Source organism: Lynx canadensis, chromosome C1 (genome assembly GCF_007474595.2).
Source record: "Lynx canadensis isolate LIC74 chromosome C1, mLynCan4.pri.v2, whole genome shotgun sequence".
Taxonomy (NCBI): domain Eukaryota; kingdom Metazoa; phylum Chordata; class Mammalia; order Carnivora; family Felidae; genus Lynx; species Lynx canadensis.
The window spans coordinates 30557086-30583648 of NC_044310.1; the positions used below are offsets into that span (position 1 = coordinate 30557086).

At 47.8% G+C, this 26563-nt stretch overlaps 1 protein-coding gene across 1 annotated transcript; it reads right to left on the minus strand.

The window, feature by feature from the left end:
- Positions 1 to 582: 582 nt before the first annotated feature.
- MYCL (MYCL proto-oncogene, bHLH transcription factor) lies at positions 583 to 7155 on the minus strand. The gene is made up of 3 exons (XM_030327128.1): positions 7060 to 7155; positions 6218 to 6722; positions 583 to 3201 (listed from the first exon to the last, which is right to left on the minus strand). The coding sequence occupies exons 1-3, from the start codon at positions 7138 to 7140 to the stop codon at positions 2603 to 2605; spliced, it is 1185 nt and encodes a 394-aa protein (XP_030182988.1). The 5' UTR covers positions 7141 to 7155; the 3' UTR covers positions 583 to 2602.
- Between the last annotated feature and the right edge of the window lie 19408 nt (positions 7156 to 26563).

Here is a 26563-nt window from a genome sequence, read left to right on the forward strand (position 1 = left end):
GGTCGTGATCTCGCGGTCCGTGAGTTCGAGCCCCGCGTTGGGCTCTGTGCTGACAGCTCAGAGCCTGGAGCCTGTTTCAGATTCTGTGTCTCCCTCTCTCTCTGCCCCTCCCCCGTTCGCGCTCTGTCTCTCTCTGCCTTTCAAAAATGAATAAATGTTAAAAAACATTAAAAAGAAAAAAAAGAAAGAAAGGGGTTTAAAATCTACTACTTCATGAATACCTGTCACCCCCCTGGGCAGGAGCATTTATCCCCATTTTACAGATAAGGAAACTAGGGCTCAGAAAGGTAAAGCTGAAAGGCACAGAGCAAGTGGTGGGGCTGGGATTTCAAACCTTCTGAAGCTCAAATTCAACCCTCTTTGCAATTCACAAGAGAATGCCACGTTCACGGACTACACCACGGACCAAACCTACATTGTTTAGACATGTCTGAAATGGCATTTCAGGAACCCAAAGTGGAATGACCTGGTTAGCAACATGGTTAGAGAAATGCAACCCTCTGGATCGCTGGTGGTTACCCCGAAACTGTTTTCCTTGGCTCAGGGGGGACTTGGTTGGCATAAGGTGCCCCCACTCTGACATGTTTGAGAAATCTTTTATTAGCAGAGGTCTCAGAAGGCAACATTTTAAAATCAGGCAATTGATAACCACAACTAAATACAAAATTTCAGGTAAACTTGCCTTTCAAAATAAACCAGACTCTTGCAACAGGAGAATTGCCCAAGAGTTTTTTGTGTTTTTTTTTTCTTGTACAAAACAATTAACACCACTTTGCAAAAGGCATACAAAAATACAGTATTAAAAAAAACCAAAACAATAAAACAAACCACTGCTCCCAGCCTAATACCCAACAGCAGCTTATACACAAGCTATTCAGGTGATACATCAGTAACCTACGTCCCACCTGTTCTCCAAAGACAGTTCCAGAAGACAGTTGGCTCCCGAAAACCATACTCCAGAAGGTAGAGAGATTTTTTCCAAATTTCCACTGGGGTTCTCTGAGGCCAGAAAACGACCTCAGAAACAGACCACTGTGCATAATAAGTTTGGAAGTAGCAGCTGGCTTTCCAGAGCCACAGACAGTGCTCTACCCGTCCCCCCTCCCCCCTTTCAAAACCACAGCCAGTAGGCACCTGCTGCCCTGGGCAGAGTTCTGGAGGGGTTGATCTTTCTTCCAGGCCAGGCTTTGGGGCTCCTGAGTTGCCCACATGACACCTGTTGGGTTAGAGGTCTTTCCAAACTGGAGGCTGCACCTGGAGTCCACTTGGAGATGGGCTGTTCACCTGGGGCAAAATCCGTCATGGTCAGCGAAGCAGAGCTCCTGGAAGCTCCTTTAGAACCCAGCAGGAAACTAGTCCACCTTCTGGAGCACTGGATGAGTCCCAGCAGCTCTCCCAGCAAGAACTGCAGTAAGGCCCGGACTCTGGGAAACAGATCTGACTCATATCAGGCTGGCAAGGGGCCCAAGGTGGGTGCAGGGCCAGCAAGCTCTTTGGGAGTTGCACTAGGACAGTTTGCAGGGTTCTAGTAGAACTTCAGACTTACCAGTCAGAGACTGAGGAGAGGGAAGTAGGAAAGAGGAAGTGGTATAGTTCTCCCTCTGGATGTGCCTGACATCTGCCTTGAGAAAAGATTCCAAGACGGAAAACACCTGGGCAGATCACAAGTTCACAGCCAGGACTCCAAGCCTTCCTCAGGCCGCAGGCTAGGACCCATTTCCCAGTGTCTTAGGGAAATATTTCTGACCTGTGGGAAAGGGGTGCTGGAGAGCCCATTGCATAACAAAGGCAGAAGAAAACAAAAAAGTCCCTTGTGAGGACAGAATGGTTTCTCCCTCAGAGGAAAGGGCCCAGAGGGCTTTGAGACAAAGAATCTAGAGGCCAAGCTCTTTAAATGTTCTCAAGGTCGCAGCATTTAGAGTGGGAGGAGGGGTGTCAGCTAACATCACAATATATATATGTATATATGTGTGTATATATATATATACACACATATATATGTATATACACATATATATTAAAGGTTTCCAACTCCTCAGCTACTGTAAAGTGTCTGACAGTGAGGTAATGGTCCATGTTGATCAAGTCTGTGAGCTTGTCTTCACCCAAGACAGCTCGTGTGTCTCCTGGAAAAAAGAGCCTCAGGGAGAGCGTCCGGGCCCAGCTGTCCTAGCATCACCCCAGAGACACCAGTGGGAGCATCCTTTCCCAGCCTAAAGCTCATCCGGAGTGTGAGATTTCATGCAGGCTGGAACCCACCCCCCTCAACGTCCACCACCTGTTGCATAGCATCTGTCAGGCTTTTCTTCCCAGCTAGTGAGCTAGGCACCCCAGGCTCCTCAGTCAGCTGCCTGCCTGAGAAGCCAAAGGCGCCAGAGAGCACCCAGTGCTCCCCTGAGTCAGGGAAGAGGGAGAGCTGGGTTCCCAGGTTTCCAAGAATGCAAGCCCTTAAGAGTGTGTGCACCGGCTGCTCTGCATTCTGGAATCTACCGTTCAGACTGTCCCACCGTAACCAAAATGTGCAAATTACTAAGGGGGAGAGGGCAGGTTAAAAAATAAACTCGGGTCTTTGTAAGACAGAGCAGTCAGGCTTTTTGGTCACTTAGTAGCCACTGAGGTACGCAATTCTCTTCTGCAGTTGCTGCTGTCGACATCGGAGCTGCCTTTTCTCCGTGGCCATCCTCTTCTCGGCCCCCACCAGGGCTTGTAAGTATTCCAAGGCCTTACTCAGGATCACCACTTTGGGGGCCTTGGAGCAGCTGGCCAGGGTGGGTACCTGGTCCCTCAGGGCCAAGAACCTAGAACGGAGGTCATTCCGTCGTTTGCGCTCCAGGAAGTTGTGATTCTTCCTCTTGGTCACGTCCTCGGTGTCAGAACTGACAGGTTTGGGGTGGCAGGACTGGGGAGCCTCGCTTTCTACAGGTGGGGGACTCACAATCTCTTCATCTACCTCCTCTTCCTTTTCTTCTGGGGCATCTTTCTCCAGAGCCTCTTCTTGGGGACCTCTCTCGGGAGCCCCTCCTTGGGAACAGCTTTCTGGAGGAAAACGGGCAGCATAGTTGTGCTGCTGCTGATGGATGGAGATGTGGAAGTGTTTCATGCAGGGGTCCAACGGGTCTGCCCGCACCGTGATGGTGACTGGCTTCCGTACGCCCAGGGACTGTCTCTTCTCCACTGTCACAACATCGATTTCTTCACCCTCTGTCCAAGAAGAGAGATCCAGAGAAGAAACACATCCCATGAGAAACACACACACACACACACACACACACACACACACGTGCGCGCGCACACACACACACACACACACACACACCCTATGCTGAGGCTCGGGAAAAGAGGGGACATTTCCCCCATTTAGATATAAACAAATTGAAATGGGGAGAAAGACAACTGATTCATTTGTAGTGGAGTAAGGGCAGCATGAAGGAAAGGAGGGGAAATAAGCAAGAAGGAAAATATTCTCCAATTTCCTTTTGCACAGCAAGGCTTAGATAAGAACAAAAGGCAGACCCAAGCCAACAGCCCCCAGTCTGCACAGGCACTCCCCTCCCCCACCGAGGGGATGGAGAGAAAGAGCTATCGGCCTGGGACAAAGTTTAGCTATAAAGATCTTCCCCAGTCGGGCTCTTTCATGCCCCATCAGAATTGTAAATGAGGGGTCTGTGGGCCGAGCTGCCCTTTGTTCCTGCCCAGCACAGTCTGCACTTGGGGAATTGTTACTTTTCACAAGTTATAAATCCTATTATTCCCCCACCTCTCTATTCTGCCATCCCTTTCAGCTGAAGATTTGGAGAAGGGAGGGCTACATATAACCTATCCCTCCTCACCCACAGAGGGGAGGGAAAGGGCTTCTCTCAGGAGCATTTTGCTCCTGGTTTCAATGGGTTTCTAGTCATCCATCATTTATAGGTCGCCTGCCCCACCCCCTTCCCTGGACCAGAAGAGGGTTGGATTTGTGATAGCAGGTCGGAAAAAGCTGCAGGAACTTCACAAAGGTACAAGCGACCATTTCCAAGCGACCTGTGCCGGGGGCAGGGAACTGAGCAGCAACAGAATGTCCCAGTACAAGGGCCAAAACACCAAGAGACCTGGAGATGCCTGGACATGCCCCCGTCATTCCCTGGCTCAAAGGTCTCTTAGGCTACCCAACCAGGAGAGTGCAATTAGGGGAAAGTCTTCCTGCCTCACGTTTTGCAGCCCCCACACAGAAGGCCACCTTCGTGCATTTCAGCCTGACAACAGAAGAGCTCAGTTCTCTCGGCCTCTTTTGCATATCAGGATCCTTGAGCCCCTTTGTCAGGAAGGCTTCCATTGTGTGGACAATCGCATTATTTCTCCATTAATAAAACCTGACCATTCAGCCCTCCTGGCCACAAAGCCTGTGATTGGCTGGATAAGCTGTGTTTGGAATGCTGTTTTACCCAGCCCCTAACCCCTATTGGCTGAGCCTTGCCGTCAGTCACTCTCCCCACCGCCCCCCCCTCATTGTTTGCAATCTGTTGCATTTTGTTCTGGGCCATGTGGCCTGTGAGTGAACCAGTGGCTTGCAAACAGGTTCAGGTTAAAGGGCAAGTCAGAAAAGGATTCAGGAAGCTTTCCCACATCCCAAACTTTTAATATTTCAGTGTTAAACCTCATAGCTAGTAAGGTTCTTCTTAAGGAAGAAATAATGTAGGGCACCATTCTTTCCAGAGATGGTCTAACTCTACCCAGACAAGAAAATGCCCTCCGCTGGACAATCAAGTCCAACCCTCTTATGTGCAGAGGGAGAAACTGAGATCCAGACCAGCCAAGTCCACACATCACCTCTGTAATGTTCTGAATCTCAAACTAAGATCTCCAAAGTCCCCAAACAATGCTCTTTCCACTCTACCACTCCATCAGCTTTTGTAGAGATATATCTTTATTGGTTTCTTGATCTCAAACTCCCATTCCAGCCATCAAACAAACACAAGCTCTTGGTGTTGAAAGCAAGCAGGTTAAAAATGACCTTAACACAGTGGACCAAAAAAAAAAAAAAGAAAATTGACTTTTAATTTCTTGTTATCCTTATCCCCCCCCCCCCGCCCCCGCAAGTATATGACAACTTCCATACCCACTCCCCACTTCCCTCTCAAAAGGTCATGTAAAAGTTATTCTTAAAAGCTATGGCAAATTTTCTAGATCCTGATTTACCTGACGCTAGTCAGTTGGCACCCTATAAAAGCACCCTCTCCAGTCTTTCTCCTGGGTAGAGGTCTAAAAGGCGAGGCTAAGAACAGGATGCGGAAGTCTGCACTTAGTGAGGTTTAAATTTGCATCCAAGGATGGGGGAGGAGGCTGGAGCTCCATACCTGTGACCCCAGCACCTAGTCAGAGCTTGGCACCACTCAGCGGCCAGGGAACATTTGTTGAATGCAAGGAAGTAGCTACAGAGAGCCCACAGGTAAAATTAGGAGGGAGCTAGAGGAACACCTTTCCAACTCAGGCCAAAGCAACAAAGCAAAGTGTAGCCCCTCTAGGATATGCTACCATGAAGACCCTCGAAACACCAAGGAAGCAGTGCCTGGATGCAATGGAGGATTGGGCAAAAGATGGGGCTCACTTCTAGTGACTTCCTATTTCCAAGCCTCGGTTTTCCCATCTGTTAATGGGGAGCATTCATTGCTCTGCTACCTATCTGTGGGTGATTGTGTGGTGTACAAATGGTAAGGGGTGGGAGGTGCAATGGGAGGGCATTATTGCCCTTTTAAAGTAAAGCAGACAGGAGACTAGATTTTTTAAAGGGTGAAGGCTTTGGCTTTGCACGAAAGGCTCCTCAGCTTCCTCTCCCTAAGGGAGTGTGAGTTTCCCAGGGAAAGTGGCAGCAACAAAAAACTTCAAGCCTGGAGTAACCCTTAAGAGACCCTTCTAGCCTCCGGAGGAAAGAAATCCCCTACAGTCCAATCCTAGTATTGTCCTCCCTAAGCGCTAAGCCTCACCCTGTCTCCCTTGTCCCCTGGGGCTCCAATCATCATCGAAAGGACGCTGGCTCCCACGCCACTTCTTCAAACTGTTTACTAACACACCCACGTGCCAGACAGACACTGCTGAGGGCTACACCGGCGGCTTCAGCTACAGAAAGGGGGAGGTGGCCGCGGGGCTTGCGAAGACCCAATGCCTGACCTCAGACAGCGACAGAGTATTGGCCACCCTTGGGGTGCCCCCCTCTTAGATGGCCCGGGGCGGTCCTTACCCGAGTCGCTTGGGCTCTCGGACCCCGAGCAGGCCTGGGTCTTGGGCTCGCCCAGCGGACAGGGGGCAGCGGGAGCCGGGTTGCCGGCCTCAAGGCTGGGAGCGCAGTCTGGGGCGGCGGGCGCCTTGGGCGGGTTCCCCCGGGGTGCGCCGGCGGCGAGCCGGTCGCTCACCGCTCTCTCTAGCCGTTCCCGGGCGGAGAAGCCGCTCCACATGCAGTCACGGCGGATGATGGAGGCGTAGTTCCTGCCCCAAGCTTTCGAATGGCCCCGGGATTCCGCCTCGTCCCCGGCGCCCCCTCCGGGCCACGGCTCTGGGGGACCGATTCCAGGGGCTGAGTCCCCGGCGCCGGGACCCGAGCCCCAAGGCGGCGACGTGGGGGGCGACGGCACCAGCTCGAATTTCTTCCAGATGTCCTCACTGGGCGCCGTGGAGCGGTAGAAATCTTCCCCGCAGTCATAGTCGTAGAAATAGTGCTGGTACGAGTCGAAGTCCATGTCCGCTCCCTGCGGGAGGGAAGGGGACCGGCTGGCTGGGGTGCGGGCCGAGGGAGGCGTCCCCGGGTCCGCCAGCACAGCCGGTTGCCAGGCTCTCGTCCCTCCCCAACCTCCCGGCTGGCAGCCCGCGCCCTTCCCTCGCGTCCCGGGAAGCCCAGCCCCGGGTCGGCGTGCCCAAGGAAGAGGCTCACAGCGCGCGGACTGGGCTGCGGGGAGCGAGTTCAAAGCAAACTTTGCCAGCGCCGCCCGGAGCGCAGCTCCCAGGGCCCGGCCGGGCCGGGCGGGGGCGCGCTGTGCCCAGGAGGCAGCCTGCAGCCCGCCCCCCCTCGGTCGCCTGTAGCCTCACCTCGCTCCGGCCGCCCGCCACCTGGAGCGGACCGGCTCCCCGCCGGCTCGGGGCAGCCCGGCAGCCCGCACACAGGCACATGCGCGCCACCGAGCGCGCGGCCCGCACTCAAGAACGCGCCCCCCGCGCGCGCGCCCCCGCCCTCGCTCGCGCACGGCGGCCCGGACGCTCCCGGGATCCGCGCGGGAGCGCGAGATGCAGGCGCATTGTTTCCGGCTGCCTTATATCTCGTCGCGTTCCCAGAGCTCTGGGACCGGGGGCGGACCCTACGGGACAGGCCCCGCCCCCAACCCGCCCCAGACCCGCCGCCGACAGGTGGGGGCGGTGGAGTCTCCGCCCCACCGCTCTTGGCTGCTCTCTCCCGCTCCAGTCTATTTTCTGGACCCCCCCCCCCCACCACCAAAAATGAATTGCACGCTGGGGAGTGCAGGGCAAGGAGCGAGCTGACACGGCTTGGCGGTCGACAAGTGGAGGCGTGACTCTCCAGCTAGGCCCGGGCGGTCCGCACCGCGCAAACTAAAGTCGCCCTCCTTGCCCACCCTGGGCTAGGCAGTGGAGCTACTCCCTGCCCCGCCCCTCGAGGCAGCTTCGCGGGTTTAGTTCAGGTGCGTCTGCCCCGCAGTCCTGTGGAGGTTGGGGAGGGGACAGGCACACCTCCACCGCGCCACCTGGCGGCCCTCAGCCCTGAACTGGGGGCTGGTCCCGGGTATCCTCTTCATCACCCGTTGGCAGATTTCTTTACCGCGGTGTTCCAAGCCGGTACCTCAGACAAGCGAGGTAGGAAGATTCCGGACTTTGGGGCGTGAAACTTAACCTTTCTGAGCTTCAGTTCCATCTATAAAATAAAGGGATGGAACAGTTACTTTACAGGGTTGTTGTAAGGATTTCTTTAAGAAGATAGAGTAGAGAGGGCTCCTGGGTGACTCAGTGGGTTAAGCGTCTGACTTGGGATCTCACTGTTCCTGAGTTCAAGCCCTGGGTTGGGCTCTGTGGTGACAGCTCAGAACCTGGAGCCTTCTTCAGATTCTGTGTCTCCCTCTCTCTCTGCACTGTCTCTCTTTCTCTCACAGATAAATAAACATTAAAAAAAGAAAAAAGATTAATTAGAGAAGGGAACTAGGCCAAGAAAAGAGGCAAGTTAAACAGACTTAGCCCCTAGTGAGTGCACTGGTGGTAAAGAGAATTCCGCCCCCCCTCCCCTGGTGTAGGTCAGAGCTGTCTCCCTTTCCTCACACCACACCCAAAACAGCTCTGTAAGAGCTGCAGTACTAGAGGAAAGAAAATGAGAATTTGGAGTCTGGAAACCTCATTCAAGCCCTTGCTTTGCTATTTGCTAGCTGTGGGGCCAAGTCATTTGAAGTCTCTGTTTGCTTATCTGTAAAATGGGACCATTGCTTGCAGTTGCATCTCTGGCCAAGACGATGGACATATAAGCCCTTTGTGTCATCTTCTATGCAGACTACTCTCAGTGGAAGAAGAAAAGCCAAACTGTATGGTCATTCCATTTAGGCCAAATAATTTGGGATAGCAGCCAACACATCTAGAATGTTCTATGTGGCATTCAAGGTCTGGTCACTGTCTATAGTCAGCAACCAGATCGCCTGCTGTCTCTTTCCCTCCCACTCCTATGGTCTAAGAACACCAAACTATTGGCATCGAAGCAGAGGGAAGTGAGAAGTGCAAGTAGTTCACTGTGTTTGGAGCATACACAAAGTGTGAGTTGACATATGGGTTGGGAGAAAAGGCAGGGAAGATGACACCCTCAGTTTTGAATATATTGGATCTAAAATGCATGTGGGACACTGTTGATGGCAGCAACTAGTTTGTACTAGCTTTGTTTTTGTTTTTTTAATTTTTTAAAATTTATTTTTGAGACAGAGAGAAACAGAGCATGAGCTGGGAAGGGGCAGAGAGAGAGGGAGACACAGAATCCAGAGCAGGCTCCAGGCTCTGAGCTGTCAGCACAGAGCCTGACGCGGGGCTTGAACTCACAGAGTGTGAGATCATGACCTGAGCGGCAGTCGGACGCTTAACCAACTGAGCCACCCAGGCACCCCAGTTTGTACTAGCTTTGTAACCTTAGTACCTAGAATAACTTCTGGCAGATGTTTGTGGACTTACTGAGTGACTCAGCCAACCATATTTTATTGAGAAAGCCTGTGTGCCCTGCTTTGTGCTGAATGAAGGCACAGATCTGAAAGGCTCCAGTTTTGGTTGTAGTCCTAAGGCAGAAGGTTTGGAACCGTCTTTTGGTAACTTGCTCTCTGGTCCACAGATGTCTGAGATGGTTGCTATACCAGTCAGGATTCTTGGTTATAAATTGCAGAAACTAACCCTAGATAAATTTCCGCATAAAATAACTTTATTGGAAGGATTTGGGATATAGAATCCACAGAAGGCTTGGAAAATGAGGCTTCTTTTTCTAGATGGTTCATTGCAGTAGGTGATACCCACGAGATGACCCCACCTCAAGAACCAGGATAAAGGGGTGCCTGAGTGGCTTAGCGGGTTAAGCATCTGACTCTTGGTTTCGGCTCAGGTCCCAATCTCACGGTTCTGTACTGACAGTGTGGAACCTGCTTCGGATTCTCTCTCTCTCTCTCTCTCTCTCTCTCTGCCCCTTCCCAACTCATTCTCTCAAAATAAATAAATAAACTTAAAAAAGGTAAAAGTATAATTTATATATTAAAAAAAACAGAACTAGGATAAAGGAAATGAAGTTGTCTCTGTGAGTTGGGCTGCTCCTTCACTTTGCCCACTTTGTTTAATATATGTCTTCCTTACCAGGCTGTAAACTTAATCAGGGCGGGGACAACTGTCAGTCTTGTTGGCCACTGTAACTCTAGAGCTTAGAACAGAGCCTGGCACATCATGGGTGCTTTGTAAATGTGTTGCCTGTTTGAGTGGATATAAGTCTCTGATGCTACAGAGATGTGCCAACATATCTGATGGAGACAGAATAACTGTCAGGCCTAGTCTAGACTGAATAAAGGTATTAAAGTAGCTGAAGAACGAAGGTTCCAGTTAGGAGTCTGCATTGCCAATGAAGCAGAGAGCAGTAAGAGTTGTCAAAGCAACCATCAGAGTGTCTATCCTAGCGCTGTCTGGACACAAAGATGCTGGTCCAGGAACAAGGGAGATAGAGGCCTCATGGTTTGCAATCACCCAATTCACCCCCCACCTCACTAGTTCTTTGGATTACCAAGCAACCTGCTGAAAACCACTCTATTTCTTATGTAGATCCACCCTTAGGGAGATAATGCACTCATTGGCAAACAAGAAAAACGTCTGCTTCAAAGCCCCACTTCCCCTTATAAATTAATGAACTGGCATCTGATAGGAAATATCAGTCTCATGAGCCTGGTTAATGTGTGTCTGTTCCACAGAGATGCTGCTGCTTTTAAGGCTAACAGCTTTGGTTTTCGAGGTGATATCAGCACACAGGATGGTGATAAATTCTCCAGCATAACAAATGCTACCCTAGGGACACTCAACTTTTCACTTCCTTTCTTTTTCTTTCTTTTTTTTTTCCCTAATGTTTATTTATTTTGAGAGAGAGAGTGAGAGAGGCAGAGAATCCCAAGCAGGCTCCGCGCTGTCAGCACAGAGCCCAATGTGGGGCCCGATCCCAAAAACCCTGAGGTCATGACCTGAGCTGAAACCTAGAGTCAGACACTTAACTGACTGAGCCACCCAGGCACCCCTTCCTTTATTTTTCTTAAAACATTTTAAATCAAAATAATACATACACATGGTTTTTAAAAATCAACAAAGTGTATGACAAGATTAAAAAAAAAAAAAAAAAGCAGTCTTCTGCCCTGCCCTCACCACCCCTGATTCTCACTCCCCAAAAGAAACTACTTTTTTAGATTTTTTTTTTTTGGTCCCTAATATTTACTTCCATATTTTGACAAATATAATCTATTTTTCTTGATTTTTTAAAAAGTTTATTTACTTATTTTGAGAGAGAGAGAGTGAGTGAGCAGGGGAGGAGCAGAGAGAGGATCCCAAGCAGGCTCTGCACTGTCAACACAGAGCCCAACACGGGGCTCAATCCCCAAAATGTGAAATCATGACCTGAGCCAAAACCAAGAGCCAGACACTTAACTGACTGAGCCATCCAGGCACCCCTATTTATCCTGATTTAAAATAGATTCTACAATAGAAGATGATGTAGCTCTTATATTTCCCTTCCCACATACTTAGTCTTCCCTTATTCTCCCAGTAAAATTATAGTTAGATGTTTTTAATGTTTATTTATTTTTGAGAGAGAGAGACAGAGTGTGAGCAGGTGAGGGGCAGAGAGAGAGGGAGACACAGAATCTGAAGGAGGCTTCAGGCTCGGAGTTGTCAGCACAGAGCCTAATGTGAGGCTTGAACTCACAGACCACGAGGTCATGACCTGAGCCAAAATTGGAGGCTTAACTGACTGAGCCATCCAGGTGCCCCTAGATTTTAAAATATTAGTTACAATATTTTGACTACGTGACTATGGAACACTCTGACTATATTTCTTTTCTTGTATACTTTTTTCAGAGTTAAATTCTTTCATTTTTTATCTTTTGTTTAGATTTATATTTATTTATTCATTATATATATCATATATATATTATATATTATACATATATAATTTAACCCTAAACATTCCCACCTGGAGGTACAAAGATCACTTCATATGGTCAAACACATCAGGTAGTCAATCTATCAGTTCCATGTTTTTCTTGGAAACATACCTCCTGGAACCTTTTATCTTCCTATTCTAATCTGAATTTATTGGTGTCTAGGCCTACTTCACAACTGTCATCAAGCAAGTTCCCTTCACCATCATCCTGGACATTCCCTTTGCTTCTCTCCTGTGTTGGCTCCCCTGTTTTCTGGAACTCATTGCTTTTTCTTTCTTAATTTACTTCCTCACATTGTTGGAGCCATCCTTCTGCAGCTGTCTGGGAAAGTGTCCTTGGGAAGTAAAATTTTGAGACCTTGCCTTTCTCAAATTGTGTTTATTATACCTTCATCTTTGGTTGATAGTATGGTTGGGTATAGAATACCAAATTAGTAATAATTTTCCTTCAAAAATTTAAAGATATTGCTTTCCTGTTTCTTAGAAACCAATGTTGCTATTGAGGTTGATATCATTTGAAGTTTATTTATTTATTTATTTATTTTTAAGTAATTTCTATACCTAACGTAGGACTTGAACTTATGACCCCAAGATCAAGAGTCTCATGCTTTTCTGACTGAGCCAGCTAGGTGCCCTGAGGCTGATGTTTGAACTACAAACCTTTGTAGATGACCTGTTTCTTTGGAAACTTTTAGGCTGTGCTCTTTGTCTCTAACATTCTGAATTTTTTTCATTGATATGCCTTGGTATGGGTCTGTTGTATAATAAAGAGTTTGATTGGCCCTTGTCCCTGTTCCTGGAGGGGAAATAAATCCTTGGAAATTCCCAAGCAATAGGACTTTCTTTGTTATTCATAATGGGCCCTGGTAGTTTATGCTAATGGATTACTCATGGTGGCCCTCTAGATAGTTTAAGATATGTTAAGATAAGTTGGATAGCCAGATAGTTAAGACAGAGGTTGACCAAGTAAGAAAGGCCAACCATGTGATTAGAGGGTTGGGGATTTGGGTCATGTGATATCAGTAGGACCTCTGGCAAAGGAAAAGGGGGCTGGAGATTGAGTTCAGTCACATGAACAATGATTCAATTAGTCCTGCCCACCTAATGAAAGCCCAGTAGAGACTGGACCCCGAAGGGGCGCCTGGATGGCTCAGTCAGTTGAGCATCCAACTTGATTTCAGCTCAGGTCATGACCCCGGGGTCGTGGGATTAAGCCCCAAGTCAGGCTCTACACTGAGCATGGAGCCTGCTTAAGATTCTCTCTCTCCCACTGTGCCTCTCCTCTACCCATGATCTCAGTCTCTCTAAAATAAAAATAAAAATAAATAAATAAATTTTAGGGGCTCCTAGGTGGCTCAGCTGATTAAGTGTCCAACTCTCAGTTTTGGCTTAGGTCATGATCTTATGGTTCCTTAGATCAAGCCTTGCATCAGGCTCTGTGCTCTCTGGAGCCTGCTTAGGATTCTCTCTCTCTCTCTCTGCTCCTCCTCGGTTCATGTTCTCTCTCTCTCTCTCTCTCTCTCTCTTTCTAAGTAACTAAATAAACTTAAAAAAAAAATTTTTTTTAATTTTTAATTAGAAAAAAAAGAGGGGCACCTGGGTTGCTCAGTTGGTTGAGCGACTGACTTCGGCTCCGGTCATGATCTCATAAGGTTTGTGAGTTCGAGCCCCACATAGCATTCTTTACTGACAGCTCAGGGCCTGGAGCCTGTTTCAGAATCTGTGACTCCCTCTCTCTCTGCTCCTCCCCCGCTCACACTCTGTGTCTGTCTCTCAAAAAATAAATAAGTGTTAAAAGAAAGAAAGAAAGAAAGAAAGAAAGAAAGAAAGAAAGAAAGAAAGAAAGAAAGAAAGAGAAAGAAAGAAAGAAGGAAGGAAAGAAAGAAAGAAAGAAAGGAAGAAAGAAAGAAAGAAAGAAAGAAAGAAAGAAAGAAAGAAAGAAAGAAACTAGACACTGAAGTTCAGGTGAGCTTTCCTGGTGAGCAATGCTATGTGTATGTTATTACACATACGTGTATTGACAGGGTGATGCATTCTGACTCCACAGGAAGAAGACATTGGAAGTTTCATGTTTGGTACCCTCCAAGACCTTGCCTATGTGTCTCTTCTTTTTGCTGATCCTGATTTGTATCCTTTTTGCCATAATAAATCTGTAACCATTAGTATAGCATTTTCTTGAGATCTGTGAGTTGTTCTAGTGAATTATCAAATCTGAAGGGGTGGTGAGCACTCCTGAATTTGTAGCAGTTGGTCACTAGTGTTGGTGGCCTGGGAAACCCTGAGATTGCAGCTGGTGTCTGAAGTTAAGATAGTCTTATGGAGGACTATGCCCTTAACCTGTGCAGTTTGAAGTGACTCTAAACAGTTAGTGTCAGAAATGCATCTTTTTGCATTCTTTGCCCTAAGTTTTTAAATCTGGAAACCCATTCACTCTGTAATTATATTTAAAATATATATATATATATATATTTTACATTTATTTATTTTTGGTAGACAGAGAGACAGAGCACAAGCGGGGGAGGGGCAGAGAGAGAAGAAGACACAGAATCTGAAGCCGGCTCCAGGCTCCGAGCTGTCAGCACAGAGCCCGATGCAGGGCTCGAACCCACAAACTGGGAGATCATGACCTGAGCTGAAGTCAGACACCCAACTGACTGAGCTACCCAGGTGCCCCTATAATTATATATATATATATATATATATATATATATATTTTTTTTTTTTTTTTTACAATTATATTTTTGAAAAATTCCCCCCTCTGTTTTTTTTCTTCTCTCTAAAACTCCTGTTAGCCTTTTCTTATCTCTTCTCTCATTTCTGTCTCTGTGTGTTTCATTTGACTTTTTGGAAGATTTCCTCAACTTCTTTTTATTTTTACTTCTTTAATTAAAAAAAATTTTTTTTAATGTTTATTTTTGAGAGAGCAAGAGGCAGAGAGCAAGAGGGGGAGGGGCAGAGAGAGAGGGAGACACAGAATCCGAAGCAGGTTCCAGGCTCTGAGCTGTCAGCACAGAGCCTGATGTGGGGCTTGAACCCACAAACCATGAGATCTGAGCTGAAGTCGGACACTTAACTGACTGAGCCACTGGAAGGTGCCCCCCAAATGCTTTTTTTTAATTGTTTTTTTTAATGTTTATTTATTTTTGAGAAAGAGAGACAGAGTATGAGTGGGGGAGGAGCAGAGAGAGAGGAAGACACAGAATCCAAAGCAAGCTCCAGGTTCTGAGCTGTCAGCACAGAACCTGATGCTGGGCTCGAACTCCCAAAGCGCGAGATCATAACCTGAGCCAAAGTCGGTTGCTTAACCAACTGAGCCACCCAAGTGCCCCAGATTTCCTCAACTTCTAATTCTTCTATTGATTACTAAAATGTTTTTGACTATTGCATATTTTTTAATTTCTAAGAGCACTTTTTTTTCTGTTGTTTCATAAATGTTCATTTTTCTGTACTTTCCTGTTCTTTTTCCACAGACACAATTGTTTCCCTCTTTTTTCCTCTGAGGTTATTAATAATAGTTTTTGTACTAATTATAAATTTGGGAAGTTTCTTCTGCTCCCTGTTTTCCCTGTTTCCTCTGAAACCCCCTCCATCCCTCAGTTTGCTTTGCTTTGTGGGTTTTGTTGTTGTTTCGATGAAAGCAAGTATCTGGTGATCCTTGCTGTAAGTTTTTTTTTTTTTTTTTTATATTAAAGAGTGAGGTTTAATAGTTGATTGGGGGCACCTGGCTGGCTCAGTCTGTAAAACATGCAATGCTTGATCTCAGGGTCGTGAGTTTGAGCCTCGCATTGGGTATAGAGATTACTTAAAAATAAAATCTTAAGAATAAATAAAAACAAGAGTTGAAATCTCTGTAAGTATGTGTGTGTGTTGACTACTAAGCTTTGCTGAAGCGTTATTAGACAGGTACGTGGCTGTTTTGCTGGGGACTCCTCCACTGTCAGTACCCGTGGGTCTTTTAATTTTCATACAGAGAAGTTTTCCAATCTTCTTCCAGGGACAAAGTTAGAAGCCTGGTTGCCAGCGTTCTGGGAACGAACAGGGAAAAGGGGATGAGAGGGTCTTACAGTTTAACAAATCCCCCCTGATTACAGTACAGTCTGGCAACCCCTCGTCTCAGCTGTGCCGGTGCTCCCAAACCTAGAGCCTCACAGTTCAACCTCCTGCCAAGTTGGAAAAGGGCAATCACCTGGCTGTAGAGGTTTAGGGACGAGACAGGAGTCTAACTCCTTCTACTTTCATCCAAACCTCCTCTTTTCAGCCCCATCCTTCAACCTACAACCTACAAGCTTTCAGAGGTATCCCATGTCTCCAGTTCCTGACCTGTTCTTGGGTTCTGATGTGCCAATAGGCCATCACCACCATCTATTTCCAGAGCATTTTCATCACCCCCCAAAAGAAACCCCATATGCGTTAAGTAGTCACTCCAAATATGGATTTGCCTATTCTGAATATTTCAGATAAATGGGATTATACAATAGGGGGCTTTTTGCGTCTGGCTTCTTTCCCCACGTATAGTGTTTTCAAGGTTCACCCGTGTTGTAACATGTATCAATACTTCATTCCTTTTTATTTATTTATTTATTTTTAATGTTGATTTTTATTTTTGAGAGAGAGAGAGAGAGACAGAGCGTGAGTGGGGGAGGGGCAGAAAGAAAGGGAGACACAGAAATCGGAAGCAGGCTCCAGGCTCTGAGCTGTCAGCACAGAGAGCCCAATGTGGGGCTTGAACTCACGGACCGTGAGACCATGACCTGAGCCAAAGTTGGACGTTTAACCAACTGAGCCACCCAGGTGCCCCTTTGCTTCATTCCTTTCTATAGCTGAGTAAGACTTCATTGTATGGCTAGGCCACATTTTGTGTATCCATTCGTTAGTTGATGGACATTTTGGTTGTTTCCCCTTTTTGGCTATTACGGTCAATGTTGCTATCAACATTTGTGTATAAGTTTTTGTTTGAATATATGTCTTCTGTTCTCCTGGGTATATTCTGAGTAGTGGAATTGCTGGGTCATCTGGCAACTTTGCATTTAACTTTTTGAGGAACTGCCAAACTGTTTTCCACAGTGGCTGCCCCATTTTACATTCCCACCCATAATGTATAAGGGTGACAATTTTTCCACATCCATACCGACACTTGTTATTTTCAGTTATTATTATCATTACTGCATGTGAAGTGGGTGTGAAATGGTATTTCATTGTGGTTTTGATTTGCATTTCCTCTAACAACTAATAATATTGAGCATCTTTTTGTGTGTTTATTGGCCATTAATATATCTTCTTTCCAGAATGTCTATTCAAATCTTGTACCCATTTTTTAATCAGATTGTTTGTCTTTTTGTCATTGTGTTGTAAGAGGTCTTTATATAGTCTCAGATTCTAGACCCTTATCAGACATATGATTTGCAAATATTTTCTCCCATTCTGTGAATTGTCTTTTCACTTTCTTCATAGTGTCCTTTAATACATAAAAGTTTTTAATTTGATTAAATTAATCTATTTTCTCTTTGGTTGCTGTGCTTTTTTGGTCTCATATCTGAGAACCCATTGCTAAATCCAAGGTCATACAGATTTACTCCTATGCTTTCTTCCAAGAGTTTTATAGTTTTAGCTCTTACATTTAGGTCTTTGATCCATTTAATGTTTAAAAAATATTTTTAAAGTTTATTTACTTATTTTGAAAGAGAGAGAGTGAGTGGAGGAGGGGCAGAGAGATCATGACCTGAGCTGAAGTTGGTTGCTTAACTGACTGAGCCACCCAGGTGCCCCTAATTTGTTGTCGTTGTTGTTGTTGTTAAGTAGACTCCATGCCCGATGTGGGGCTTGAACTCACAACCCTGCCTAAGATCAAGAGTCACATGTTCTACTGACTAAGCCAACCAGGTGCCTATGAGTTAATTTTTGTATATGGTGTGAGGCAGGGGTCCAGGTTCTCCCGTTTCTTTCTTTCTTTTTTTTGTATGTGCAACCATCACTACTAATGCTAGAACATTTTCATCATCCCCAAAGGAAACCCTGTGACCACTAAACAGTCATTCATTCCTTTCCTTTGTGAGTTTATTTATACCTCCCCCCCGCCCCCAATCCACTTACTGCCATTTTAGTGAAGTTGCAGGAGTAAGTAGAGATAAACACATGTGATTCATCCTCATTTAGCCAGAAATCTCTTCTTCCTTTCAAAGTGCGACAACTCTCACTTTCATTAGGCAGATTCCGGGGCCAGGCGCTCTGAGAGGGCTTTCTGGAGAAAGGAAATTTGATCTGAGCCTTAAAGATGTCTACAATTCCAGTGGAAGTTAAGGAGATAAAGGAGAGAAAGAATGAGAAGGGAGAGTTGGGGAGAAGGAAGGGGAAGGAAGGGAGAGGAAGGACTCTGGTGCTAGCACTAGAAGAATTTAATTAGATAAAAATCTGGTGTCTTATCCCTTGCCTGTAGATCTACTACCTCTGCTTGAGTTTCACTGAAAAGCAGCCCTTTTCTTAGAACCCTAAGGAATGTGACCTGGCCTTGAGCACAGTGAGAAAAAGGTTCTGGGAATTTTGGACCTCCCTCTGCAACTAACCTGGGAAGGTGCCAGGCCTGAAGAGACAAGAGCAGCTTTCAAGAACAAAGAGATGTATGCTGGATATAAAATTTATCTCTTTGCAAGTTGTGCCACACCAAGTCAGCTGGTGCTGACTCAGTTTTCTCATCTGTAAAATGTTCTATCTAGCAGCGTTTTTGGAGAATTAAGATACAAGGCATCCCTCACTTTCTGAAAGTACGTTAGTATCTGTTTTTGCTAACTGAAAGAAATAAGAAGAGGATTTCATTTTTTTTCCAAAAAAAAAAAAAAACCGCCTCTACTAATAATAAGTCTTTCATAAAAGTGAAATGGCCAGTTGGACTTATGAAAGATTGCATAGGAACCCTCTACTTTCAGATGGCGGGGGGCGGGGGGCAGGGGAACACCTGTATTTGCAGTGTTTAGCAGAGTGCAAGGCCCAGAGGAGAATTTTTTTATTTTTAATTAATTTTCTTAACGTTTATTCCTTTTTGAGAGACAGAGAAAAACAGAGCCTGAGTGAGGCAGGGGCAGAGAGAGAGGGAGACACAGAATCTGAAGCAGGCTCCAGGCTCTGAGCTGTCAGCACAGAGCCTGATGCAGGGCTTGAACTCACCAACCACGAGATTATGACCTGAGCTGAAATCGGATGCTTAACCGAATGAGCCACCCAGGCGCCCCTCAGAGGAGAATTTTTTAAATGTCAGTTTTCTTCTGTTTCCTTCTTTGGCAATTTAAGGTAAACAATATGGGTGGAATCTCAACCAAGGTCTTGAGTGCCTATCTAAGGAGCTTGGACTGAAGCTGTAAGCAATGAGGAATTATAGGAGATTTGTGAGTGGAAGAGTGACAAATATATCTATGCTTTGGATATATCCCTTCCAGAAGAAGAGAGTCCAAGCATAATGCAAGAGAGGGAGTCCTGAGCCCCAGCTCTACATCTAAGTGACTCCATTTTCTAATGTGCCCAACACATATGAAAGGTCTCCAACAGTGTTTCCCTAGTGGGCTGTGAGTTGTGTGAAAGCTTAATCCCTAAGGCAAACAGGAAAGCAGCCTGTCTTCTTAGAGACAGACCTGACCGTGGATGTTCCCCAAACATGAAGGGCTGGTGTAGACAGCCTGAGCTGCCACCTGGGGGATGAGATGGGACTTTTGAGAAGCTCTAGAGAGTGTGACAATGGCCGAAGCCCAGAGGGCCCCCCTGGCGCTGCCCTCCAGAGAGAAGGAATGCCAAGTGCCTGAGGACAATTTTGAAACCATACGGACCCTCATTAAGAACATTTTCTCATGAAGGATGACCAACCTCATCCACGCCCTCTGGGTTGAACCATGGACACAGGTGGAGCGAGAGAATCACCTGGAATGACTCTTCTGTCCACTAGAGGGAATCCCAGGCTAGAGATGGGGAGTCCTGTGTGTAGGAGCCCTGAGGCTGGAAGAAGGCACGGAGGGAGCTGCCAGCCAGGGGACCCGAGTGACCCTGGCTCAATGTTGACGGGAGTTAGCGTGTGTCAGCTGGGTGAGAGCCGAGTTTTGCATTTCCAGGAATCGTGCGAGCTGGTTGTTAAGCCCGGTCATTAAAAATTAAATTCTGTGAATTGACACTTAAGTTAAATGTTAAAAACAAAAGTAGTCAAGACCCCAAGCTCACCATTCCCTACTTATTTTACTGTTACCTCTCTATTGAATCTGTTACGTCAGCAGTACTGTATAATGGTGTGCTCTATCCAATTTCAACTGTGGTAGCTTGAAAGTGGCCATGGTGGAATATCTGCTCCATGGAAACCCGCAAATGCTACAAATTGGGGCTCCACCCCCCCCCCAATCCCGTGCCAGTTGTTAAATATTTGCCAGGACATCACTGCCTCGGCCTCTCCCACATCAGGTGTCGCGGGGAGGAGATGAGCTTTTCCAGTGGTCTTGCCAACACAGACACACTCAGATGTCCCCATGGAAGGAAGCACCCAATTGAAGCAGGCAGAGGCTGTTGAGGGGTACAGCAGTGGAGAGCACTGTTGTATTGTTGCAGGCAGTTGGCCCAGGGGTCCTCACCCAGGCTCGGGCTTTGTGCAAGCTCTTCCTTCCACCTGAAACCTGTTTATGCTTAAGTGTTCAGGCATGCCTTTCTGTCTGCATAGCAACGAAGTGAGTTTCTAAATCATCCAACCCTAGAAAGTGTTCCCCATCAGAAGGGGGGTTTCTTGAGGGCCAGGGAAACTCCCACCAGGGTCCCAGGCCTGCTGCAAATCCCTGCTCCGGAAGTGTTGGAGCAGCTACACAGAACACTGCAGCACCAGGCAAGACACGGGAGTCCTGCAGATCTGGGCTGGGTCACCCCATTGCCACATGACCTGAGAGAGGCACTTAACCAGTCTGGTCTCCGGTCTCCTAACTTGTGAAATAAGGAGAAGAATGATCATCTTGCCTTGCATGGCCGTGGTGTCCATTAAACGCGATTATCCATGCAAAGCTCTCAGCCGGTGATTCAGTCACCTAGAAGGTGTTCCATGATGTAGAAGCTATTGTCATACTCAAAGGCAGGGTGTGGGGTGGGGAGGAGGGTGTGAATTTAAGTTGGCTCCGAGTGCCGGACCACCTTGACGCTCTGTGTTTCAGGAGGGAGGGCAGGAGGGGCAGGGCCAGGAGGCAACAAATCCGTGGTGGTACCGCTGGCCTTCTTGCCCAAGCCCACAGCCAGGAAGTGGACTCGAACTGGAAACCGGCCCTCAGGCCAGGACTCGGCCAAACACTGGGCGACCGGCAAGGGCGCCTCCTCCGTACCCCCTTACCCCTCCCCCGCCTCCAGGGCTGGGACTTGGGGGCGGGAGGGCCGGCAGCCGGACGTCCAAGGGCCGGGGCTGGGCGCAGGAAGCGGCGGCAGGCCTGTCCTGGAGCCTCAAAGCGGCGGAAGGGAGGGAGCGGCCGGCACCTGCATTGTGCGAGCCCCGCTCCCTGCTGGGCCGCCAGGGACTCCCCGGGACGCGTTCCTGGCATCCGCTGCCGGGGCAGGACGGCGGCAGTCAGGCAGGTAGTAATAACTGGGCAGAGAAGGCTAGAGCTGCACTTTCATTCGTTTATTGGTGCATTCATCAATTTTTGAGCTATGGCAGGAGCAGGAGCGCAAAACCAGTCCATGACCCAAGGACGCTCCCACTTCGTGGCTCTGTGGCCAGATGGCTGGGTTGGAATCCTTGCTCCTCTCCCTCACTAGCTGTGTAACTTGAGCAAATTACTTGGTCCCTCTGGGCCTCATCAGGTGGAGTGTTGTATTAAATGAATTGCATGTGAAGCATTTGGAACCAGTCTGGAACTGGTAAGCATTCATTAAGTGTAGGATTTTTTTAAATTTATTTTATTTATTTTTTAGATTTTATTTTTAAGTAATCTCCACACCCAACATGGGACTTGAACTCATAACGGGGAGATCAAGAGTCCGACGCTCTTCCGACTGAGCCAGCCAGATGCCCCAAGTGTAGGATTTTTTTTTTTTTTAATAATTTTTATTATTGCAAAAGACCATTTCGAGAGCAGCATGGAGGGCGCACTTAGAGGGCCCCAAAGTTGCATACTGGGGGCTGAACACTGGTTTTGAAGATTAAAAAAAAAACTTTTTTAACGTTTATTCATTTTTTGAGAGACAGAGACAGAGCTTAAGCGGGGCAGGGGCGGAGAGAGAAGGAGACATGGAATCCGAAGCAGGCTCCAGGCTCTGAGCTGTCAGCACAGAGCCTGACACAGGGCTCGAACTCACAAACTGTGAGATCATGACCTGAGCCGATGTCGGACGTTTAACCGACTGAGCCACACAAGTACCCCTCAAAGATTTTTAAAAACTAATTGCTAACATTTAAAATTGTGAGATCTTACCTAAAACTCAGATTTTGGCTTCTTTTAAAAAGGCTAAAGGTCTGGGAAGCTTGTATTTCCTAAGCTGTTATTGTATTATTGTATTTTGCTAGATGTAGTTTTTTTTTTTTTTTTTTTTTACATATAGTGTTTATTTATTTAAAAGTTTTTAAATATTTATTTTTAAGAGAGACAGAGAGACAGAGTGTGAGTGGGGGAGGGCAGAGAGAGAGGGAGACACAGAATCTGAAGCAGGCTCCAGGCTCTGAGCTGTTGGCACTGAGCCTGACACGGGGCTGGAACTCACAGACTGTGAGATCATGACCTGAGCTGAAGTAGGATGCTTAACCAACTGAGCCACCCAGGCGCCCCCAGAGTGTATTTTTGTATGTCTCTTGCAACGTGGTGTTAACTTTTGGACCAGAAAAAAACAAAAAAAACAAAACCAAAATCAAAAACCTCTTAGGCAACTCCCCTGTTGCAAAGGTCTGCAAGACAAGTTTATTTTGAAAGGCAGATACTGTATTTAAGTTGTGATTATTGATTCTCAGATTTTAAAATGTTGCCTTCTGGAACACGTTCTTCTTCTAAAAGATGTCTCAAACATTTCAGAATGAGGCAGTGTATGCCATTCGAGTCCCCCGAATCAAGGAAAGGATCTGCAGGCCTTTGAGCTTTCCCAGCTGGGCTGGAGGTCAGAAGTGACAGGGTGGAAGATGTGGAGACATTAGCAGAAAGTGGAGCAGAGATGGAGAGAAGGAACAGACAGGCTGTAGGCATTTAGAAAGCAGAACTGATAAGGTGCGGTGTGCAGAGGAGAGAGAGGAGACAAAGCCTGGGAGCATGGGTGGGAGGAAGACCCATTCACTGACCCGAGGGTCCAGAGGAGGTGAATAAGTTCATTTAGCCACGCGGGGTCTAAAAGTCTGGGCCAGTTATGAGACCAGTGGGATAGAGGGGGTCTGGTGCTCAGGAGAAAGAGCTGGCCTTAGGATGTATTGTTGGTGACAAGGAAGTCCTGTGGGCATGTGGAGGAGAGCAGGAGGCCCAGGATGGACCCCGAGGACCTGTTAACATTAAGGGATTAAGGACATTTAAAGGATTCCAAGGGGAAGGAGAGGAGTCTACAGGCTCTTCGGGGTCCAGGTGCCTCCCTAGGTGGCCTTTGCCTCCATCCTGTAGGACTGGACCCCTCCTCAAGACCTCCCTGCACAGATAGACTGAGGGATAGGTGGGGAGGAGGGTTTCTGACTGGAGCCTGCTGTAGCCCGATAAAGGGTGAGGTGGGACAAGACCCCAGGCTGGTTCAGGACATCTAAGCATCCTTCAGAAGTTCCTTCCTTCCTCCAGGGTCACTTGGTGGGCCTCTGGGACACTACCGGGAAGGGGAGTTCAGAGGAGAAGCCCACCTGGGCCCATTGGCTGGAGAATAAGCAAAGAGGGCATCCAAGACATTTTTCTCAGCTGCAGGGAAATTGGAAGGCTGGAGGTACCTGGAGCTACCTATCACATGATAGGATACTTGGCAGGTCAGGCTAGGTCACCCCTTGTGGCCAGGAAACATTGAGATTGTCACTGATAGAGGCCAGTGATCTTTCTCGGGAGCCAGAGATCTGGGCTGGGGCATGGCTGAGCTTTGAAAAATTAATTGGCCCTTACCATGTGCCAAATATCATCATACATGTTTATAAAAACTCTACGAAGGAAATAAAAATTTCCCCGTTCTACAGAAGAAAAAACTGAGGCTCATAAGGCATAAATAACATGCAAGGACATGCAGCTGGTGAGAGGCCTAGTTGGGAGGACAAGGCTGGAGCTTGGGCTCTGTCCCTGCAGTTTCTCCTGGGGTGACCCCACTTCTGCAATAGCCCTCCCAGCCTCCCCGACATTTGAGCTCTGCCCTGAGGGTCCTCCTAGGCTCACCTTCTCCCTCATAATCAAAAAGTGATCACCAAATCCTGTCAATCATACCCCCTCTGCAGACCTTGCATCTGTGCCCTTCCCTTCAGTCCCAGAGTGACTGCACCAGCTTGGGCCTCATGATCTCCTGCCCTGGCTATCAGCCTCCTCCTTGGTCCCCCTGCCTTCCAGCTCTCCCTTTCCCTCCCCCAGGCCCTCATCCACACCAGCAGCCAGAGGGCTCTTCTCAAACACAAGTCTGACCCAGTCATTGTCCTTAACACCTGTCCATGATGTCCTGTTGCCCTCTGAATAAAGCCCAAATTCCCAAGTGGGTCATCAGGCCCTGTGGACTCTGGTCACCAGCCTTGCCAGCCTCGTGCTCACTGATCCCTGGACTGTTCCAGCCAAATGGGATGTTAACTCCCCCTCCTCTGAACAGACCCTGGGCTAGGCTTCCTGGCCTCGGGGCCTCTGTTCCCAGTGCCAACCTGGCTTACCGTAATCTCCCTTGTCCATCTCTGGTGACTGAAGTTCTGGCTACCCTTGAAAGCCTCGCTGCACAGAGGGTCCTTTTGCTGGAGCCTAATGTGCCTTGGATTAAAGTTCTTTGTGTCCCTGTCTCTCTTTCCTACTGAGTGGCGTGAGCTTCTGTGCATCCCTCCCTTGGTGCCCAGCATGTTACCTGACATAGTGGGGAGGCTCTGAAAACGTGGGATGGGAGCAACTTAGTCTCGATCTCCCTTCCATCTGTTCCGGCTCTGGCATGGCCTGGAGTCACTTCAGAGCCAGCAGCAGCTGCAGGTCTAGCTCCTGGCTCAGACCCATCTCTGATTCCAGCTCTGACCTGCTTCAAGCTGGAGATCCAGCTCCAGGCCTAGCACCAGCTTTGGCTTAATATCCAGGACTAATATGGGCTTAGTCCATGGCATTGGGTCCAAGCTCACAACCCATCATCTGTTTCCTACCCTCCCTTTTATTTTTATTCTTCTTCTTTTTTTTTTTTTTTAAAGTAAACTCTACTCTCAACATGGACCTTAAGCTCGCTACCTCGAGATCAAGAATTGCATGCTCCAACGAGCGAGCCAGCCAGGCGCCCTGTGTTTCCTACCCCCTCCCAATCCCCAGCTCCACTTTCCTGGGCTGAAGTTTCCCACCTCAGTTCCACGTTTCCCCTGCATTCCTATGAAGCCTTTTGTAAGCTAAAATGGCGTAAAGAAGCAATGGCCATGAACTTATACGGAAAAATTCTTCAGCATGCCCACACCCAAAAGCTTCTGTTAGGCTTTTCTGATACTTTAGGACACATCTTGCTAGTGTATGTGCAAAATAAATCCGAGATTAAAGCATAGATGCTTATAACACAGTTCAGATCTCTGGTGGCTGGATGCTGAGATGCTGAGTGTACTTCCTGGGGAAGGAGCTTGGTGGGGCCACTCTGGCTGTCAGGGGTTCACGCTGCTTCTGTGACAGCTTGATGCCAAACACTGAGCACTATTTTGGCTATTTACCATTTTTGTTCTTTTCTTTTAGAGTGAGAGAGCATGCAAGTGGGGGAGAGGGGCAGAGGGAGAGAGAGGATCTCAAGCAGGCTCCATGCTCAGCATGGAGCCCAGGGTGGGGCTCCATCCCAGGACCTTTGGCCCCATGACCTGAGCTGATATCAAGAGTCAGAGGCTCAACTGACTGAGCCACCCAGGTGTCCCGTTTTTTGTTTTGGGGTTTTTTTGTTTGTTTTTTCATCTTTTATAAAAGTGAAAATCCCCCTTGAATTTCTTTGGTTAGAAAAAAAAAAAAAAACAGGTACTGATGTAGGTCTTTTGTAAAAGCAAAGTGGCGTTTCATGCAAACGTTTGAAAAGCATGTGGTGTCTGACTCTCCAGTTAGAAGGAAGGAGAGAGACTGGGAAAAGACCAAAACAGGGCCCCATGTGGCCGTTCTGCTTCTGGGATTACGCCTGCCCTGGAGCTGCCTTGCTGCATGCAGCATCCCAGCCCAACCTCAGGGCCCTGGTGCTGTAGGGACAACTAGTCCCAGGTTCAAAGCAAGACCCTACCACTTACTGGCTGTGAGGCTTTGAGCACCTCCTTGGGCCCCGATTCTCTTGTCTATAAAACAGGAGAACAGATGACATGAGAACGATAGGAGACAATGCTGTGGAGGTCTGGACATGGCGCCTGGCACACAGTAGATGTCAATAACCGCCAGGGCCTTTCCCCCTCACTGTTTTTCCAGATCCACCGGGTCAGCTCCTGTAGGTGCCCTGCACATTCCACAGTGCTCATTGCATAAGGGTTGTCCTGCCACTATGACATTAGTGGCCCTGGCACAGCCTTGCTTCCAGGCTTCTGGCTGGGACTGTTGTCCCTAGGGCATCTTGGGCAGTGGGGTCAGAGCCAGGGCACCACACTGGAGCCCCTGCCTAGAACTCCATGTCCCTGACATCAGGGGCAAACATGGCTCCACAGGGTACTGGGGAAAAGGCTGGTCTTCCTTCTTTGCTGTGGGCTGAGTGTATGTATTTGGGTTGCGGAGGTAGGGGTGCTTCCTTCTCCCCTCTGACTACCTCCTGAGTTCTGTCCATCAAAGCTCA